We start from the raw sequence: 21,624 nt of genomic DNA, 5'->3' as shown, positions 1-21,624 counted from the left end.
CCCCCCCCCCAGGAAAACCCAATGCAAAGTCTCACTACAGTTACAACGCATACAGTAGTATCCTCTCCACCAATCATAGGTAAGCAGGCCATGCACCATTTTGTAACCGCCAGAATGTTATGACAGGTTTGTGGCACAAGATGGCGCTGCTACAACGCCAATTCCCCCCCCCCCCCCCCCCCCCCCAACAGGACGGAGCCTGGTGAGATACAGCCTCACTCACTGCCTGGCAGAGAGCTAGGTAGTGATAATGAAGAGCTTTTCCCTGTCATTTGGATTCCATTTTGTGCTACTGCACAGTTGGGTTCCATTTTGCCTTTATTTTGTAAGAGCCGATCAGGAACAAGAGGATTCACACAGGTGAATAATTCAGAGTATGGAGCTGATTGCGGTCATCCAGTAAATGAATATATATGGCCCTATACCCACTGCAAAAGTAGTTTATTTAAAAAAAAATTGAAGCTAATGTGATTAAGAGAAAAGAAAAGACACCACAACAGCTAACTGGCTAGTTAAACCTTCCCGGTTCCTGTGTGTGCATTGCTTATATGGTAGGGTGGACCAATGTTGCAGATGGAAATGTGGTAGGCCTATAGGAAAGATTCAAGTTGGGTCTGACTGCCTATGTGTGGACAGCTGTTCACCCTCTTAGGCTGTCAGGGTAATAAAGGAATGTGTGTATGGGCAGAAGGTGCATCTCCTCAGCATGGCTGACTGGCTTATCATTCACACTGGTTATGTAAGACCAAGCTCATTAGATAATTGGCCAGGCGTGGTGTCGCATGTTGCCGTTGTGGTGATGGATGGGTGGGTGGTGCTGACTACATGAGTTTGGAGTCAGACCAGGGACAGGATAGACGTATTTAAACCAGGTAGAAGTCACATTCCGATCAATGTCTGGGCCTCGAATTACGACATATGCTACCATTGCCCATAGAATGTACTTTTTGGATTTTGAGTGGAGTGTCTGTGGTGTTCTGTATGTGAAATAGGGTGTTATTTGAGGTTTGTTTAAAGAATCTGTTTCCCAAGGGTGTCAAGTATTTACTGTAAATCCTTCCAGATATCAGATCACCATGGTCAGTCCTCACTAAGTTCTAATCATCAAAACTGGTTCGTTAGCCTGTTGTCAACGTGACATGAACTTTCGGAGGACCGAGAGGATCAACAATGACCCTATTGATGGGGTGGAATGGGTCAGTTTAGAGGAGTGGGATCCCTCTACTTGTGTCCTTTTAGTTACGCACACACGGATGGGAAAGAAGTTGACAGGTGGAACCGAAGGCCATATTGCGCTCTGGTCTCTTCAGATCAGGTAGGACAGCTCAGAGTGGAGGACCACATGTAAATGGATGTGGAAAAGACTTCATAATAAAACAGGTTTACAAAATGGCTGGAGGAAAATCGGGAAGGAACGGAATAGGTAAGGAGGCTCTGTATGGAAGGCAAGGTGGAGCTAAATGCACTCGTCTGATCACATTGTGGAATCAACAATTCAAACACTGGGCGGGTTTTAGTAGCTAATTAAAATCTCTTTATTACAACCACATGTACATCATCATCCTGCCCCCAAAAAGAGTCTTCTGAAAAGTGAAAACGAGCAGAACCAAAGAGTTGCGCAGACGCTACGGTGTGGGAGACGTTTGGAGCCCTGTCCGAGGGGAAACAGTATAGTGAGAATAGGGAGAGGAACCAGAGGTGTGCACCACTTTAAATCACAAGTCCCCCCTCCACCCCAAGCGTCTCTCCTGTGCGATTTCACTTCTCACAGGAAAGGAAGGCTATTTTCAGCCTTAATAATCCTCACCATACAGTATATATAGAGAGAAATAGAGGGGATGGAGGGAATAAATCCTGTCGTTTTTCATCCATTATTCCGAGCATTTGAGTCATGCCGAGTGTGACGTGGAACACCTCGAGGAGAGAGCCACGAATCCATCACGCTCCCTCTCTCCATCCCTCCCTCATTCTCTTTCTCTCAGTATTTATTTCCCTCTCCCTCTATCTTCCATTTCCCTCTTCCTCTGCCTCTCTCAGCTCACGCACCAGGCAGGTGTGAGTCCTTCTTGCTGTGTGTGTGTGTGTGTGTGTGTAAGAACCACACGCGGTGTGAGAATGTGTGAGTAACACACTCACTGCATTAAGGTGTGTGATCCTGTAGCGCCATGTGCCACTAATGACGAGTGCTGACGACACTAATCACAAAGCAAATTACACTTATTATTACATTAAATTATCAATGACAGTGTGAGTAGTACCTACCACAGTGAACCTTGAGTTAACAGGGCTGCATAGCCCTGACATAATCCTGCATAGCCCTGACATAAGTCTGCATAACCCTGACATAAGTCTGCAATAACCCTGACATAAGTCTGCATAACCCTGACATAAAGCCTTTTTTTAATTTTATTTTTTTATTATACATCTGACCCCCATCTGTCTTATCAATCAAGGGAGAAATACAATTTTACAGACATTGTGGCCCTCGGCAACTAGAGCCGAAAACACCCCATTGTCGACCCTGTACCCTAGCCTTGTACGGTACGTTCCATAATGAATATGTACAGAAGAAAATAACACAGAAGGAACAAGGCTATACATAGCCAGCTAAGACCAATATACAGAATCCTGGTCCGCTCCTTTCAAACCATTAATAAACCATCAAATGACTATTTTTTTTTTTAAATAAAAAGTTTGTTGTTTACATGGATTGTGAGTGTTATATCTGGAAAGGCTCTACACCACTACGACAAAACAATTTCATTCATAATCTTCCATGAATGCTTTGTGATCTAATTAACAACAGCAATAGATCATTCTACAGTCATTCCACTGGACAGTGTCCCTTCCCTGTACAGTCAATGTTCTGTGGGTTAACTGTAAAAACACCAGCCTCTTTCCTGGGCCTAATTGACTCCTAACCTGCAGAGGCCTCCAAGTACCACAACTATTTACCATTAACCTCTGGCCAGCCTCAGCGTCAGCTTACTCCATCTATCTACTCTACAGTATCGATCCCTGGAAACAGGTCACGTAAACGTCAAGCCAACGATAGGGTGGAGAGGGTTGGGTTGGTTGTTGCGGAATCAAGGGTACCAGGCGGGTTGAGCACAATCACATCAGGTACTGGTACAAACATCTCCCACTGCAACACCCTACCCCTATAAGAATGTAAACTGGATCTCGGTGTCAAAAACACGTCGATTGAGCGGGGTGGTTATCAATGAACACACAGTGCTACGCTTGCTGTGCTGTGGCATCGGTGTCAGATCTCATGTCCAGCGAGCGTTGTTCTGGCGGATTCTCTTACGGTGCCGTATTGCTTTTTAGAAATCTCAGTCACGTTTTTAGTTGAGGCGTAAAAGTCAATGTTTCATCAATGTCACCAGTCAGCGTTTTTTTTTTTTTTACATAAATAAATGACCCAAAGATAAGAGCAACAAAATGACATGATACTGTATAGAGCTCGCCAGCTTGTAGTCTTAAAACCCGGAAATAAGTTACCTCTGGTTCGTTCATCCATCCCGATGGGAAAAGTGAATGGGGAAAGAGTTTTGGAACAAATACCGAATGAGATAATAGCAGTCAGTTAACGTGACCTTTATGAATTATGTGATTCAAGTTTTTTTTATAACAACAAAATTAACAAAAAGTGGCATTAGCTGATGAAGATTCTCACAGAACAAAATGTATAAGATCTCCTAAGCCAGCGTTTCCACACAGACCTTATTTTCGGCATTTATCCAAAACCCCTACAAAAACGCCATTCATTTTCCTCATCGGCTTTGTTCAACGAACCATGGCGGAGTTAGTGCCTACAAAAAGACGCCATTACTATTTCTCTCTCTTGTGTTTTAGAAAACTGTTTTTCAAACCCCATGAGCATGAGGCAGCCAGACATGGTGCAGACACACACACACACAAACACATACCGCTCCTCTCTCACACAGACTCACAGATTGTAACAGACACACACTTGCAGTGTGTTACAGTATTCAGTTAGTAAGAAGGTCATGCACTGACACACACACACACACACACAAAGCTATTGTCCGTGGTGCTTTATAGTGGAAAACACGCATGTACACACACACACACACACACACACACACACACCCTATACAGTAGTGACAGTCAGTAGTGAGCTGGGACAGAGGGACATCTCGTCTCGGGTACCCAGCCTCGTCCCATGAGTCAGCAGCTCCTCCACCGTCGTCCAATCATCTAACAGCTTCCTGTTCTGCAGACGACTCAACTTCCTTTGGCTGAGCTCCAGCACCGTGTTGCACCGGCCATCTCCCAAAGACCCTCCCCCTCCAGACATAGCCTCTTCCTCTTGAATAACTCCTCTCCCTCCTCCTCCCATAGCTCCTCCTCTAGTGTTAACGCCTGCCTCTCTCAGAGAACCTGATCCTCCATTGGCTCCTGGCCTTGTGTAAGCCTGTTGCCCTCGGGCCTGCTGTTGTTGCTGTTTCTGCTCGCGGGCCAGTAGGAGGTGCTCCCGTCTCTCTGTGCGGCTCCAGTACCTCCCCCTCATCACCTCCTGACTCTCCTCATCCGTACTCATCCCGCTGCGCTCGTCCGCCAGCTGCGACGCCCGGTCTCGAAGAATCTGGTTCCTCACAGCTCTCGGGTTAGGATGGTTGGAGTTAGTGTTGGGGGTCGGGTTGGGGTTAGGATTGGGGCACTTCCTGGACCCTCCACCGACCCCAGCCCCGACCCCAGTGTGGCCCTCCAGGGTGCTGTAGAGGCCCCCACCACCCCCTGACCCCTGGTGGGACAGCCGATTGGCCGGCTTAGGCCATGTCTCATGGATGTCCATGGATGTCTGGGGAGGGTGGCTGAGGGTGCTGAAGCGGCGCACCTCTCTTTCTCTTTGTCTTTCCCGCTCTCTTTCTTTCTCTCGTTCTCTTTCTCGCTCCCTCTCACGCTCCCTTTCTCTTTCTCGCTCTCTTTCTCTTTCTCGCTCTCTTTCACGCTCCCTCTCACGCTCCCTTTCTCTTTCTCTTTCTCTCTCTTGCTCCCTCTCCCGCACTGGTATCTCTGACATAAAGCTCCTCTCCTGCTGCCTCCTGTCGTTAACCAGCTGATCACGACCTCCACTATTGTCGCAGTAATGTCCCCTTGGTAAGGGCACAGCTCCTCTGTGTTCCCCCAGAGAGGTTGCATGTTGCTGGGGTGAGAGGGCCAATCCTGCTGGGTGTGTGAGGACCAGTTCTGATTCTCCCTCTTCAGGCAGGCCCAGCTCCAGGCCTCTAGGTGGCGCTACCCCACAATGCTCCAGGGTGGCATAGGAGGGGGATGACGGGTGACTGGCCCGTCTGACACGCTCCTGGGGTGGGCCACGGTGGTGCAGGGTTCTGCTTCTCCGCAGCTGCCCCATTGAGCTGGAGCCCTGATGCTGCAGTGGAGGTGGCGGCCTGCGGTGGCCAGAGGGGGTACTGCAGGTGGAGAGGACAGGCGCATGGGCAGAGAGGGGCGCAGGGGCGTGGTGAGGGTTGAATAGGGACCCGCTGCTTGAGCTGTGTCTGCTCAGACAGGGACGATCCGCCTTCCGGAACTGGACGGACGACACCCTGAAGATACAGAGGGCAACAGGAGTTTTAAATGCGATGAAACAGTGACGAACAACATGCATTATCATCGTTCAACACTGGACTGAGGAAACTTTGAAGATGGATGGCTATGGATCACGTTATAATGGAAAATTAAGACAATCATAATGATCATTGTCTGGTGATAAACCCCTACCTGAAGAGTCCGTGGGGTGGGGGGCCCATGGATGGAGCGGCCAGGCCAGGCATGGAGCAGGAGGGCTGGGGCTGCATGGTCAGTGCCTCAGGGATGGCTTCAAGCAGCTCTCTGTGGTTCTTCTGGCAGCTGTCGCGGCGCTCCCGCTCGCACACCTCCCTCTGGTGGTGGAGACGAGCTTTATACAGGCACATGCGCTTCTCTAACAGCCTCTGGAAGCGGCGGAACTCTCCCGTGCTCACGCTGTAGAACCCCGAGTCACTCAGCTCAGACGAGATGAAGGACTCAGAGGATGGAGACCCCCCACCTCCACCCCCTCCTCCACTGACCGCCACTCCCCTGGGGTGACATTCCTCCAGACCCCCCTCCTCTGTCTCCAGGCCAGAAAGGTCTCCCTGGTGCAGGCTACCGTCGGTCCAGCCCAGGCCGCTGTCCAGCTCATGGTGGAGAGGCAGGTAGCCCAGAGGTTTCTCCAACATATAGTCCTCATCCTCAGTCTGAAGGAAGGAGGGAGGGAGGGGAGAGAGAGAGAGAGAGAGGTTAGCGATAGCACACAGTATGCAGCTATACAGCACATACACACAGACATGAACACCCATCCACCCACACACACTCAAGCACACACGCACACATACATACACACACCTGGCTGTGGTAACTGCTGGGCTCCTCTAGGTTGTTGCAGCAGCCAATCAGACAGCTCTGATCCCTCGGAACACGACTGGCCAGCTCCAGGTCCTTAGAGAGAGAGAGGTCCCCAGAGAGGGAGAGAGGGGAGTGAGAGAGCCAGCGGTTAATCAATGTTGAACCAACTATGAATAATGTGTGCTTACGTGAATAAACAAGCATCTGATTTTTTGATAAAGCTAATTAGAGAACTTTGGTTATGTAATTTCCATTTTCAAATATAATTGTATTGGAGCAAACAAGCCTCTCAAAAAAATCCCCCCTAAATATCCCTTTGTTATCAAAAGTCCTGATTATTAAGTGTGGGCGTTAATGCAAGTCAATTGCATGCTGTAGGTTTGCAATACAGATTTACTGCACTGAACTGTAGGTTGTGTCTGGCAGCAGTATCTGCATCAGCGTGTGATGTAGACTGTAAACGAGTATGTTTGTAGATGGGAGAGAGGAGTGTGTTTTTCCCCTCTGTATCCTAAGCTGAGCATCCTTCCATTCTCCAAGGGGATTTCATGAGGCGCAGCTCACATTCCGCCCGCTGAACACGTGAGCGCTGTTTATGGTTGTGCGAGCCTGTGTACGCGGGTGTGTGCGTTTTTCGCTGAGTGTGTTTGGGTATATACTGTATGTGGTGTGTTTGTATGTGCTTGATGACAAACGTGTCAATGATTTAGATGTATCGATTTGGTTATTCTTCTATGTATACAGTGGCAAAGCCCACTGACTGTTTGTGCCTGAGCAATCCTGCGTGTGCGCACACATGTGTCTATAGTTCCATCTCAGGTCCCTAATGCTTGTCGGCAGCATGAATAATTCCAGACTGGGTTGGCTGAGGGAAGCTGCTCCATTTTGAAAAAATGCACCGTTGTACAGCCCAGATCTACACTCTGGTACATAGTCAGCCGCTCTAGAAAATAAAAGGGCCTTTATTTTTTTAAATGCGTCAAAGCCTTGATCAGCGAACTCTTAAGGGTGCGTTTCCTTCAAGAGGGATGCAATATGGACCAGACGGCTGGAATTGCTCTTCTGCACGTTGGCCCTGGTTCAGACGCAACTCATTGGAAGAGTTGGGGCCCTATTCAAACAAAAAGGCTATCCCGATGTTTACATTACCACACACACACACACACACACAACACACACACACACACCCCGGAGAAGTAAGCTCTGAACCTCCTCTAGTTCCGTATCTGTTTTTCCTTAGATGTATCCCTGTTCAAAGAGCGCTGTGTACACTCTCACCTCCAGAACCATACAACCCATTACTAAATCCACGAGCTTCCCGCTAGTCCCCGGGGTCGTTTTCTTCAACAGATAGTATCCTCTCAATGGACTTGCAGAACAACACAGACAGTATTCTGTAGGTCTAGCTCCTTTCATCACATGTACTGTACCATACAGTACAATGGGCTAATTATCTTGGCTAATTCTAATCACCTGTCTACAACACAGGAAGTTATACCAGTCACAAGAATGAGTGAGGTGCAGGATTTAACACTACTGATTGATTGTCTCTATTACAGGTACTGAGTGATGAATGGTGGTCCAATCACAGTCAGAGTACCCACGTACCACAGTCTTAATCATAGGGTATGGCATTGGCTGACAACATCAAGTGATTGTTGTTCATACAAAACCAAAGGAAAAGCTTTGTGACATTACATGTGGCATCCTACTACTAGGGGACAGTTTGTCCAAGTGTCTGTGTGAGTGTGTGTGTTTCAAGTTTTACATGCACAACTACAGTGAAATGCTTCCCTTTCAAACTCTGCAAAACAGGGCAGTAATCGATATCAAAATCGTATGACTAACGAAACACCTACAGTACCAGTCAAAAGTTTGGACACGCCTACTCCTTCCAGGGTTTTCTTTATTTGGACTATTTTCTACATTGTAGAATAATAGTGAAGACATTAAAACTATGAAATAGCACATATGGAATCGTGTAGTAACCAAAAAAGTGTTGAGCAAAAACTCTTGGCATTCTCTCAATCGATTCCCAAAGAGTGTGCAAAGCTGTCGTCGAGGCAAAGGTTGGCTACTTCGAAGAATCTCAAATATAACATACATTTTGATTTGTTTAATGCTTTTTTGGTTACTACATGATTCCATATGTGTTATTTCATAGTTTTGAAATAAGAAATAAGAGAGGAAGCTATATATACAGGGTCAGTTACAGTACCACATTTACAATGTGCAGGGATACTGGAGTACTTGAGGTAGATATGTACAGATATGTAGGCGTGTGTGTGTGTCAGTCAGTCAGTCAGTCAGTCAGTCACCTGGTAACCAAGTGGATCCAACTCCTCTATGTCTTGTGGAGCGGTAGGTAGATACTCATATCTCCCGTTTTCACGGTGATCACGAGGCAGACTCATGTGGCTGCAGTAGTGTCTGAGAGAGAAAGGAAGATAGAAGAGAGAGAATAAGAGAAGAGAGAGAGATATGCAGTCATCAAATCTAACAATTAGTGGAGGAAGATATTTGTGAATTTTTATAGACATTTGAAGTGTGTGTGTGTGTGTGTGTGTGTGTGTGTGTGTGTATGTGTGTGTCTATCTGTGACTGTACCTGTCCTGGTAGGCAGGGTTGACCCTGGGCATGGTTCCGGCTGCTGTGACACCCAGACTGCGCAAGGCCAGGTGGGGGGGCAGGGTGAGAGGCTCCCAGTGTCTCTCAGTCTGCGTGCTGCAGTCCTGTAGTCCATAACCCCTCCCACGCTGGCTCTTGATCTGCAATGTGATTGGCTGCTCATAGGCAGCCAGGATTCTAAGAGCATCGCGTTTGCTCAGGTGGGAAAGATCCCGTTTGGTCAGTTGACTCAGATCCCGCCCACTGACCTGTGAGGAAACACAAAGAGACACATGACACCCTATTCCCCATATAGTGCACTAGGCTACATATTGTGGGGGTTCAGAGTTCACTCATCCACTCTGTAGAGCACTTACTTGTATTTCTGAGAGGTATTGATATGTTGAATGCACCGAGCTGCCTGTTTGAACTACTGGCATACAGCTCGGACACCCATGCATACCCCACAAGACATGCCACCAGAGGTCTCTTCACAGACCCCAAGTCCAGAACAGACTATGGGAGGAGCACAGTACTACATAGAGCCATGACTACATGGAACTCTATTCCACATCAAGTAACTGATGCAAGCAGTCAAATGTTTAAAACAGATAAAAATACACCAACCTCTTGAAGCTAGGGGCACTATTTTTATGTTTGGAAAAATAACGTTCCCAAAGTAAACGGCCTATTTCTCAGGACCAGAAGCTAGAATATGCATATAATTGACGGATTAGAATAGAAACACTATAAAGTTTCCAAAACTGTCAAAATATTGTCTGCTCGATCATCCTATTTTTCTAACTTAATTGAGGAAAATAAGAACAATCCGAAATTCCTTTTTAATACTGTCGCAAAGCTAACTAAAAAGCAGCATTCCCCAAGAGAGGATGACTTTCACTTTAGCAGTGATAAATTCATGAACTTCTTTGAGGAAAAGATTATGATTATTAGAAAGCAAATTACGGACTCCTCTTTAAACCTGCGTATTCCTCCAAACCTCAGTTGTCCTGAGTCTGCACAACTCTGCCAGGACCTAGGATCAAGAGAGACGCTCAAGTGTTTTAGTACTATATCTCTTGACACAATGATGAAAATAATCATGGCCTCTAAACCTTCAAGCTGCATACTGGACCCTATTCCAACTAAACTACTGAAAGAGCTGCTTCCTGTGCTTGGCCCTCCTATGTTGAACATAATAAACGGCTCTCTATCCACTGGATGTGTACCAAACTCACTAAAAGTGGCAGTAATAAAGCCTCTCTTGAAAAAGCCAAACCTTGACCCAGAAAATATAAAAAACTATCGGCCTATATCGAATCTTCCATTCCTCTCAAAAATGTTAGAGAAGGCTGTTGCGCAGCAACTCACTGCCTTCCTGAAGACAAACAATGTATACGAAATGCTTCAGTCTGGTTTTAGACCCCATCATAGCACTGAGACGGCACTTGTGAAGGTGGTAAATGACATTTTAATGGCATCGGACCGAGGCTCTGCATCTGTCCTCGTGCTCCTAGACCTTAGTGCTGCTTTTGATACCATCGATCACCACATTCTTTTGGAGAGATTGGAAACCCAAATTGGTCTACACGGACATGTTCTGGCCTGGTTTAGATCTTATCTGTCGGAAAGATATCAGTTTGTCTCTGTGAATGGTTTGTCCTCTGACAAATCAACTGTAAATTTCGGTGTTCCTCAAGGTTCCGTTTTAGGACCACTATTGTTTTCACTATATATTTTACCTCTTGGGGATGTTATTCGAAAACATAATGTAAACTTTCACTGCTATACGGATGACACACAGCTGTACATTTCAATGAAACATGGTGAAGCCAAAAAATTGCCCTCGCTAGAAGCATGTGTTTCAGACATAAGGAAGTGGATGGCTGCAAACTTTCTACTATTAAACTCGGACAAAACAGAGATGCTTGTTCTAGGTCCCAAGAAACAAAGAGATCTTCTGTTGAATCTGACAATTAATCTTAATGGTTGTACAGTCGTCTCAAATAAAACTGTGAAGGACCTCGGCGTTACTCTGGACCCTGATCTCTCTTTTGAAGAACATATCAAGACCATTTCGAGGACAGCTTTTTTCCATCTACGTAACATTGCAAAAATCAGAAACTTTCTGTCCAAAAATGATGCAGAAAAATTTATCCATGCTTTTGTCACTTCTAGGTTAGACTACTGCAATGCTCTATTTTCCGGCTACCCGGATAAAGCACTAAATAAACTTCAGTTAGTGCTAAATACGGCTGCTAGAATCCTGACTAGAACCAAAAAATTTGATCATATTACTCCAGTGCTAGCCTCTCTACACTGGCTTCCTGTCAAAGCAAGGGCTGATTTCAAGGTTTTACTGCTAACCTACAAAGCATTACATGGGCTTGCTCCTACCTATCTCTCTGATTTGGTCCTGCCGTACATACCTACACGTACGCTACGGTCACAAGACGCAGGCCTCCCAATTGTCCCTAGAATTTCTAAGCAAACAGCTGGAGGCAGGGCTTTCTCCTATAGAGCTCCATTTTTGTGGAACGGTCTGCCTACCCATGTCAGAGACGCAAACTCGGTCTCAACCTTTAAGTCTTTAACGAAGACTCATCTCTTCAGTGGGTCATATGATTGAGTGTAGTCTGGCCCAGGGGTGGGAAGGTGAACGGAAAGGCTCTGGAGCAACGAACCGCCCTTGCTGTCTCTGCCTGGCCGGTTCCCCTCTTTCCACTGGGATTCTCTGCCTCTATCCCTATTACAGGGGCTGAGTCACTGGCTTGCTGGGGCTCTCTCATGCCGTCCCTGGAGGGGGTGCGTCACCTGAGTGGGTTGATTCACTGTTGTGGTCATCCTGTCTGGGTTGGCGCCCCCCCCTTGGGTTGTGCCGTGGCGGAGATCTTTGTGGGCTATACTCAGCCTTGTCTCAGGATGGTAAGTTGGTGGTTGAAGATATCCCTCTAGTGGTGTGGGGGCTGTGCTTTGGCAAAGTGGGTGGGGTTATATCCTTCCTGTTTGGCCCTGTCCGGGGGTGTCCTCGGATGGGGCCACAGTGTCTCCTGACCCCTCCTGTCTCAGCCTCCAGTATTTATGCTGCAGTAGTTTATGTGTCGGGGGGCTGGGGTCAGTTTGTTATATCTGGAGTACTTCTCCTGTCCTATTCGGTGTCCTGTGTGAATCTAAGTGTGCGTTCTCTAATTCTCTCCTTCTCTCTTTCTTTCTCTCTCTCGGAGGACCTGAGCCTTAGGACCATGCCCCAGGACTACCTGACATGATGACTCCTTGCTGTCCCCAGTCCACCTGGCCATGCTGTTGTTCCAGTTTCAACTGACCTGAGCCCTAGGACCATGCCCCAGGACTACCTGACATGATGACTCCTTGCTGTCCCCAGTCCACCTGGCCATGCTGCTGCTCCAGTTTCAACTTCTACCTGACTGTGCTGCTGCTCCAGTTTCAACTGTTCTGCCTTATTATTATTCGACCATGCTGGTCATTTATGAACATTTGAACATCTTGGCCATGTTCTGTTATAATCTCCACCCGGCACAGCCAGAAGAGGACTGGCCACCCCACATAGCCTGGTTCCTCTCTAGGTTTCTTCCTAGGTATTGGCCTTTCTAGGGAGTTTTTCCTAGCCACCGTGCTTCTACACCTGCATTGCTTGCTGTTTGGGGTTTTAGGCTGGGTTTCTGTACAGCACTTTGAGATATCAGCTGATGTACGAAGGGCTATATAAATACATTTGATTTGATTTGATTTGAACAAAACTGATATTGCAGGCAAAACCCTGAGAAAAATCTAACCAGGAAGTGGCTTCTATTTTGAAAACTCCATGTTCCATAGCCTCCCATTGCTCCATTTAAAGGGATATCAACCAGATTCCTTTTCCTATCGCTTCCTCAAGGTGTCAACAGTCTTCAGACATAGTTTCAGGCTTTTATTTTGAAGAATGAGCGTGAACGACCACGTAAGTAGATAGATGAGGGCTCTCAGAGTGAATTGTGCACAAAAGAGAAAGGCAGCCATTGTTGCTCCCGGTCCTAGTGAAAAGCCAACTGTCCCGGTTGATATATTATCGAATAGATATTTGAAAAACCCTGAGGATTGATTATAAAAAACGTCTGACATGTTTCTGTAGACATTATGGATATAATTTGGAATTTTTGTCTGCGTTGTCGTGACCGCTCTTTCCGGTGGATTCCTGGGCATAACGCACCAAACTAACGGAGGTATTTGGATATAAAAAAGATCTTTATGGAACAAAAGGAACATTTGTTGTATAACTGGGAGTCTCGTGAGTGAAAACATCCGAAGATCATCAAAGGTAAACAATTCATTTGATTGCTTTTCTGATTTTTGTGACCAAGTTACCTGATGCTAAGTGTACTTATTGTTTTGTCGAGACGACAGGTGGATTAACAAAAGGCTAAGCTGTGTTTTGCAATATTGCACTTGTGATTTCATGAATATGAATATTTTCTAGTAATATTATTTGACTGTGGCGCTATGCTATTCAGCGTTGCTGATGACAATTATACCGGATCCGGGATGGGTGGTTCAGAGAGGACAGCGGGGACTGTGAAGCAACACAAACACAGGCACAGACACATGCTTACACACGTGTACACATTGATTTTGTGTTGTAGCTATGTGGTAGTAGAGTAGGGGCCTGAGGGCACACACTTAATATGTTGTGAAATCTGTTGTGAATGTATTGTAAAGGTTTCAAAAAAATATATAACTGCCTTAATTTTGCTGGACCCCAGGAAGTGTAGCTGCTGCCTTGGCAGGAAGTAATGGGGAACCATAATAAATACAAACACAAATACAAATCAAGGGAGGGGATGGGATGCAAAGATGAGGACTAAGAGCATATCAGTGTTCCAACCCAAGAGGACAAACAAAACCTTTGGAATTCAATATCTGGCTTCTGCAATGAATCACTCCTGATTCCAAGCATAGCAACAGAGCCATGACACTAGAGCCGCGAGCCAACAACACCATAACCTAACCAGAGTGACACAGTTGTCCACAGTATCTCTTAACTACAGTACATCACTAACACGACTCACCACCTACTACAGTACACACAGAGACAGAGAGAGAGAGAGTAAAGAGAGGGAGAAAGAGAAATAGAATGTGAGAGAGAGAGTGCAATAAATTGATTTACTGTGAAGGTTGCAGAGAAAGCACTGTGTGTGAGCGTGTTGTCTATCTCTGTGAGTGTAACGGCAAAATGTGTTGCGTTTACAATTGAATCGTGTGTGTTTATGATTGTGTATATGAGTTAGAGCTTGTTTGTGCATCTGTGTGTCGACATGATCTGGAGCGATTTTCCTGACATGCTAACCCCACGAGGAGACACCCAGCCAAGCAAACATCCAGCCTTATCTGAGGCATGCTGTAACACACACACACACACACGCATACACATGAACACACACGAACATACACATTTCACAAAGCTAGAGAGATGTAATTTAATGGTTTTATCCATGCAGTCCACTGTCCACACACACTCTCACACACAATGGCAGGATTATGATGGCCTTTTACTGCGGGCCATGTGCACTGATACAAAATCTTGTTGTTTTTACAGTACTATACAATAACACTAACTGTAAAGTACCATATTCATTATTTACGGTAAATTGCTGTAAATGGCAATGCACTCTGGGTGATATTAGGCGTAAACAGTTAATGATCATGTAAATTCCTGAAGAAACTTTGGTTTAACTGTACATTACTGTAACCACACAGCATTGTGGTATTAGCAATTGGTAACTCTGAGTGATCGGATGGAGCGACATCAAGGTCTGAAGTGAATCAACCAAATAAGGTGTGTACAACATTTATATGATTTACAAATTAATGAATATTACACTTAAATGGAAAACTGTGATTTAGACAGTAAAGTTGTACATTTATTAACAGTAAAATACTGTCAAGGGTTATACAACACCATATTGTAAATGATGGTGCATTGTGGGAAAATGTTGTGGGCAGATAAAGAATTGCTTTATTTCGAATTCCACCCCACAGAATACATTAGCGTACTGTATTTTTGGAGCGCCAAAAGCCTTTTGATCACTAGTTGTTGCATGGTATTGTTTTTTATGTCTCATTCACATATTTTGAGGCGTGCCTTGTAAGAGGCTACATTTGTGCTAACCGTTAGTGAGAGTGCTGTACCAATTTGAACCTGTAATATGTAACTTTTTGAGGGACCTGACCAAATTGACATAGAATTGTGAGTTATAGATCTGTCATTCCCATCGAAAGCAAGTCTTAGAAGCAGTAAATCTTTTCTATGGGCACTAAACGGGTGTCCTGACTCTCTGAGGTTATTAAAGATCCCATGGCACTTATTGTAAGAGTAGGGGTGTTAACCCCGGTGTCCTGGCTAAATTCCCAATCTGGCCCTCAAACCATCACAGTCACCTAATAATCCCCAGTTTACAATTGGCTCATTCATCCCCCTCCTCTCCCCTGTAACTATTCCCCAGGTAGTTGCTGCAAATGAGAACGTGTTCTCAGTCAATTTACCTGGTAAAATAACGTAAAAATAAAATATATATTTTTTTCCCATGTGCACCATTTTTAAGTTTTGAGTCTTTTACTTTGGTTTTGAACACCAGCTAAAAAAGCTGAAAATACAATATTTTGGGTTTTGGAAAATATATATCTTGACTAGGTCGCAGTTGCAAATGAGAACTTGCTCTCAACTAGCCTACCTGGTTAAATAAAGGTTAAATAAATAAATAAATAAAAATAATGAATTCATCCATTAATTCATTACAATTACTGCAAAAATATTACAGGAATGCACTGTACTGATGTTTTACAGTAACGTACAGGCAGCCGGTTGTCTGTAAATTACAGTAAAAACCACAGTACGAAATATTACAGTAACAGTATTGGATACTGTAAAATACAGTATGGTAATATACTACCTTTTTTATGGTAACTTACAGGCAACCTACTGCCTGTATGTTACTGTAAAAGCAACAGGAAATGTTGTAGAGTGTACGCATCACCCCACGGCAGATGGAGGGGGGAGGGGTGAGGAGAGGAGAGGAAAAGAGAGGGCAGGAAAAGAGAGGAGAAGAGAAGAGGGTAGAGGAGAGGATGAAGAGTAGAGATGGAAATATGGAGAGGGATAAATGTAAGTTAAATAGGATAAGTGAAGAGAGAGAACGTGAGAGACAGGAGGGGAGAGGATTGAGAAAAAGAGGAGGGAAAGAGTGAAAGAGAGGAAGGAGGAGAGGGGAGAGAGAAAGCGACAGAGATATAGAGAAAGAGAGAGGGGGAGAGTCAGAGCGTCACAGCTCTCAGTGGTGTTGGATGGGCAAGGCTGTCACTGCTTGTAATCATCAACGCTGGTCACAAGAGGCTGCCACACAAACACGCACAGAGACACACACACTGTCAGGCACCCACAATTGTACCCACACACACTGTCATGTACACATGCACACACACACAAAACCTCAAATTCCCCCATCACAGAGCCTCACTATAATACACAGAGCTGAATGTTGCTGGAACAGAGACAGCAGAACAGACACGATATACGCAATCTTTCTGTAGACACAATCATTCTAGAATATAGAATAACTCTTTCACACATATGACATTTCTCTTATAATAAGATACACGCCCATCTAACTCTTATTCTGTATTCTCACACACCCACATGCTTGCATACACATATGCAAGCGTACACACACACACACACACAGCAGGCATCATGTCATGGTGTGTATTCTGTTCCGTTATTCCCCATTTCCTTGATCATGTACATGACACCCACACATCACCACAACCCTAACTCTATATCCCATCTACACAGATACGCCACACACCCACATAGATGCACATACAGTACGCACGCACAAAGCATGCACACACACTAGCATGCACACACACTCACACACAGATTTAGAAGGGTGCACACTAACCCCCAATCCATCGCCGAACCACGGCCCTGAGAGCCGACAGCCCATTGCCACGGCAACGGATGAGCGCCAAGTCTGAGGTTTCCCTCTGTTCTAAAGAGGAGTCCGGTGAACGAGAGGAAGAGGAGGAGAAAGAGTGACGAAGTATTCAGCATAGATCCTTGTGCTCCAGCAGAGATCGAAAGAAAGATCACGCTCTCGCTCGCTCTCTATCTCGCTCTCCCTCCTTCGCGCTCTCTGTTTCTCCCTTGTTCTCTCTTTCTACTTCTCTCTCCTCCCTACCAGAGGCAGAGGCAGCCTCTGCTAAAATCCAGAGAGACAGAAGCAGCTTCCACTGACACACAGAGGATCTCAGCACTCTCTTCTCCTCAGCTCTCTTTCCGCTCTCTCTCTTTCTCTCGCCCTCACACACACACAATCTCACATCCCTCTCTCAGCTGTCATTATACACCCCCTCCCTCTATCTATTACACTCTCTCTCCTTCCCTCTCTCTCCCTCCCTCCCGCTTTCCCTCACTCCTTCTGTGCCAGCCTTGTGTTGAGGCTCCACCCCTTCTTGCATAGTAACCCGGCTGGACTGTGAATGTATGCACGCACACACGCACTCTCTCTCTCTCTCACACACACACACACACACACACACACACACACACACACACACACACACACACACACACACACACACACACACACACACACACACACACACACACACTGTGATTGGTCACCTCTCACATGGTGAGACTAGGGGGTAGAGGACAGGAGAGGAGGGGTATCCTGCCCCCTCCCCCTGCAAAGTTTTCCTCGGTTGGAGGGAGATTCTTCTCTGTCTAGTAGAGGTTCTCCCTCCCTCCCTCCCTCCCTCCCTCCCTCCCTCCCTCCCTCCCTCCCTCCCTCCCTCCCTCCCTCCCTCCCTCCCTCCCTCCCTCCCTCCCTCCCTCCCTCCCTCCCTCCCCTGTTCTTATGCTCTTATTTTGTCTCCCTCTCCATCTCCCTCCTTTCCTGCATAATTCTCTCCTTCTCTCTCCCGTATCTCCCCCCTCTCTTTCTCTCTCTTCTGTATCTCCCCCTCTTTCTCTCTCTCTCCTGTATCTCCCCCTCTCTCTTTATCTCTCCTGTATCTCCCCCTCTCTCTTTCTCTCTCTCCTGTATCTCCCCCTCTCTCTTTCTCTCTCCTGTATCTCCCCCTCTCTCTTTCTCTCTCCTGTATCTCCCCCTCTCTCTTTCTCTCTCTCCTGTGTCTCCCCCTCTCTCTTTCTCTCTCTCCTGTATCTCCCCCTCTCTCTTTCTCTCTCCTGTATCTCCCCCTCTCTCTTTCTCTCTCCTGTATCTCCCCCTCTCTCTTTCTCTCTCTCCTGTATCTCCCCCTCTCTCTTTCTCTCTCTCTCCTGTATCTTCCCCCCTCTCTTTTACTCTCTCTCCTGTATCTCCCCCCTCTCTCTTACTGTCTCTCCTATATCTTCCCCTCTCTCTTACTCGATCTCCTTTATCTCCCCCTCTCTCTTTCTCTCTCTTGTATCTCCCCCTCTCTCTTTCTCTCTCTCCTGTATCTCTCCCTCTCTCTTTCTCTCTCTCCTGTATATCCCCCTCTCTCTTTCTCTCTCCTGTATCTCCCCCTCTCTCTTTCTCTCTCCTGTATCTCCCCCTCTCTCTTTCTCTCTCCTGTATCTCCCCCTCTCTCTTTCTCTCTCTCCTGTATCTCCCCCTCTCTCTTTCTCTCTCTCCTGTATCTCCCCCTCTCTCTTTCTCTCTCTCCTGTATCTTCCCCCCTCTCTTTTATCTTCCCCTCTCTCTTACTCGATCTCCTTTATCTTCCCCTCTCTCTTACTCTCTCTCATGTATCTCCCCCATCTCTTTCTCTCTCTCCTGTATCTCCCCCTCTCTCTTTCTCTCTCTCCTGAATCTCCCACCCTCTCTCTCTCTCCTGAATCGCCCCCCCTCTCTTTCTCTCTCTCCTGTATCTCCCCCTCTCTCTTTCTCTCTCTCCTGTATCTCCCCCTCTCTCTTTCTCTCTCTCCTGTATCTCCCCCTCTCTCTTTCTCTCTCTCCTGTATCTTCCCCCCTCTCTTTTATCTTCCCCTCTCTCTTACTCGATCTCCTTTACCTTCCCCTTTCTCTTACTCTCTCTCATGTATCTCCCCCATCTCTTTCTCTCTCTCCTGTATCTTCCCCCTCTCTCTTTCTCTCTCTCCTGAATCTCCCACCCTCTCTCTCTCTCCTGAATCGCCCCCCTCTCTTTCTCTCTCTCCTGTATCTTCCACTCTCTCTCATTCTCTCTCCCTCTGCTTCTAATATACAGTTATCCTCCTTGTTATCCCTCCCTCACCATGCTCACTCCCTCCTGCTCTCCCTCCCTCTTTCTCTCCCTCAGGTGCAGGGGTATGGCTGCAGAAGCTGTTTGTTATGTACAAGCAACATGAGCTAGAGGAGGGAACCCTTTTCTCCCCAATTGAACATAGGAAGCAGCTCACATAGTAACAACAATATTGTATGCAGTACCAGGACAGATATTGTATGCATTATGTTGCTCCCGGATGTGTGCACGACACACCACACACACACTCACTCTGAATAACCAGTTCACTGTAGCAGCGCTGTATGCTAATATGAACAGGCAGGCATGGAGATGACGGATGGATGAGAGAAGGAGTGATGATATAAATATGGAGAGATTGATAGATGAGAGATGGATGTAGGCTTGATTACATCTGACTCATCCTCTGTGGCCCCTCACTGACTGTGTGTTGCCCTGGATACCAATGTCTGCTCGATAACTGAATGTAAACCTTGACTGTAAGGAAAGTGTGTGCTTATATGCACGTGAGTGTATGAATATGTGTGTGGGTGTCCAAAAATGTATTTTGAATTTGAGTGTGTGTGTCCTCCAGAAATGTCCGTGTTTAAGGTGCTGGCATTCTTGTTTATGAGTGTGTTTGTGTGTGTGTAGGTGTGTAGGTGTGTGTGTGTGTGGTGAAGATTCCTGCAATTGATGCATGCCTTATAAATTCTGCCATTTATATGTTGATTTGTGGGGGTGTTAGGATGAGGAAAACAGAGAGAGGAGAGGAAGGAGCAGAGATATCCCCACCACACACACATTGTAAAACGTAACAAGTTCGAGTAACCCAAATCAAAGTATTCCAGTTCACCACCCATATGGTTATCTTTTTTAAGTTGTAAACTGTTTTGTGTTTTATGTACTTTTTGACACTAATTTGTATTATGTATTCTGAGTTATAACGACTGAAGTTACTTAAACATTAATCATTGTTGTAGTAACGGGTCCCTTTTACTTAAATTAAATCATTTTTGTGTAAGTAGTAGTTCTGACAAGTCATTTTCAGTGGTCATGTCTTAATGTTTAATATTGTTTTATGTATTCAACGATTTGTCACTATAACCCACCTTAGCAGTCATTGCAGGATTCGGCATTCGTCTCTGTCGTTAAGAGTGGTGCTCGCGACCTTGATCTTGTTCTTCTTCTTTACATTTGTAATGGCATATCACAACCAACTGAAAGGTTCGTACACCGTCACCTGCTGTTCTGGAGTGTGAGGCCCGGCCACGGCCTCCCTATTCATCTATTTCTCTAATCCAGCCCTGTGTTTCCACCTGCTGTTCTGGAGTGTGAGGCCCGGCCACGGCCTCCCTATTCATCTATTTCTCTAATCCAGCCCTGTGTTTCCACCTGCTGTTCTGGAGTGTGAGGCCCGGCCACGGCCTCCCTATTCATCTATTTCTCTAATCCAGCCCTGTGTTTCCACCTGCTGTTCTGGAGTGTGAGGCCCGGCCACGGCCTCCCTATTCATCTGTTTCTCTAATCCAGCCCTGTGTTTCCACCTGCTGTCCTGGAGTGTGAGGCCCGGCCACGGCCTCTCTATTCATTTATTTCTCTAATCCAGCCCTGTGTTTCCACCTGCTGTTCTGGAGTGTGAGGCCCGGCCACGGCCTCCCTATTCATCTATTTCTCTAATCCAGCCCTGTGTTTCCACCTGCTGTTCTGGAGTGTGAGGCCCGGCCACGGCCTCCCTATTCATCTTTCTCTAATCCAGCCGTGTGTTTCCACCTGCTGTTCTGGAGTGTGAGGCCCGGCCACGGCCTCCCTATTCATCTGTTTCTCTAATCCAGCCCTGTGTTTCCACCTGCTGTTCTGGAGTGTGAATTCATTACACTTTGTGACACAAAAAGGGAAGGGGAAAAGGGAAGAAATGTTGCCCTGCCTACTAACCCCACATCCATTCAAATCTTACTGAAGCACAATCTTATCTTGACTGTCGGGTAAAGACTCTGCATCAAAACTCAGTTGGACAGACAGTGTCTTCTCTGTTTCACTCCACTGGACACACACTGGTTGAAGCAATGTTGTTCCCACGTCATTTAAACAAAATGAAGTTGACCCAACGTGAACTAGACATGGAATTGACTTCTATGCCCAGTGGGACCACGCTCTCCACCGGGTCTGCGTGGCACCAAACGGAGGGCGTCACAGATGCACGACCTTGTTGATGGTGGGAATTGGTTGTCTCATTATTGAACGTCAATTATCTCCACGAATTTATATGCGTTCATCATGACTTAAAATTCTGAAGTTGAGAGAAATTGCAACAATGTAATTGTTCTATATCAGCACAAACCAGATATATATATTTTTTAAATCCAATACCAATGTGTC

General features: G+C 46.2%; 1 protein-coding gene across 1 annotated transcript; it reads right to left on the bottom strand.

Annotated features, from left to right (window-relative positions):
• Positions 1-605: 605 nt before the first annotated feature.
• LOC116374231 (uncharacterized) lies at positions 606-17,391 on the bottom strand. The gene is made up of 6 exons (XM_031825604.1): positions 16,956-17,391; positions 9,004-9,272; positions 8,715-8,826; positions 6,397-6,489; positions 5,752-6,248; positions 606-5,576 (listed from the first exon to the last, which is right to left on the bottom strand). Exons 1-6 carry the CDS (start codon positions 16,998-17,000, stop codon positions 4,118-4,120), a joined length of 2,475 nt encoding a protein of 824 aa, XP_031681464.1. The 5' UTR covers positions 17,001-17,391; the 3' UTR covers positions 606-4,117.
• Between the last annotated feature and the right edge of the window lie 4,233 nt (positions 17,392-21,624).

The sequence above is a fragment of the Oncorhynchus kisutch genome, linkage group LG1 (genome assembly GCF_002021735.2).
Source record: "Oncorhynchus kisutch isolate 150728-3 linkage group LG1, Okis_V2, whole genome shotgun sequence".
NCBI lineage: Eukaryota > Metazoa > Chordata > Actinopteri > Salmoniformes > Salmonidae > Oncorhynchus > Oncorhynchus kisutch.
Note: the sequence above shows the minus strand (reverse complement) of the source record. Positions and strands in the feature narration are given on the sequence as shown.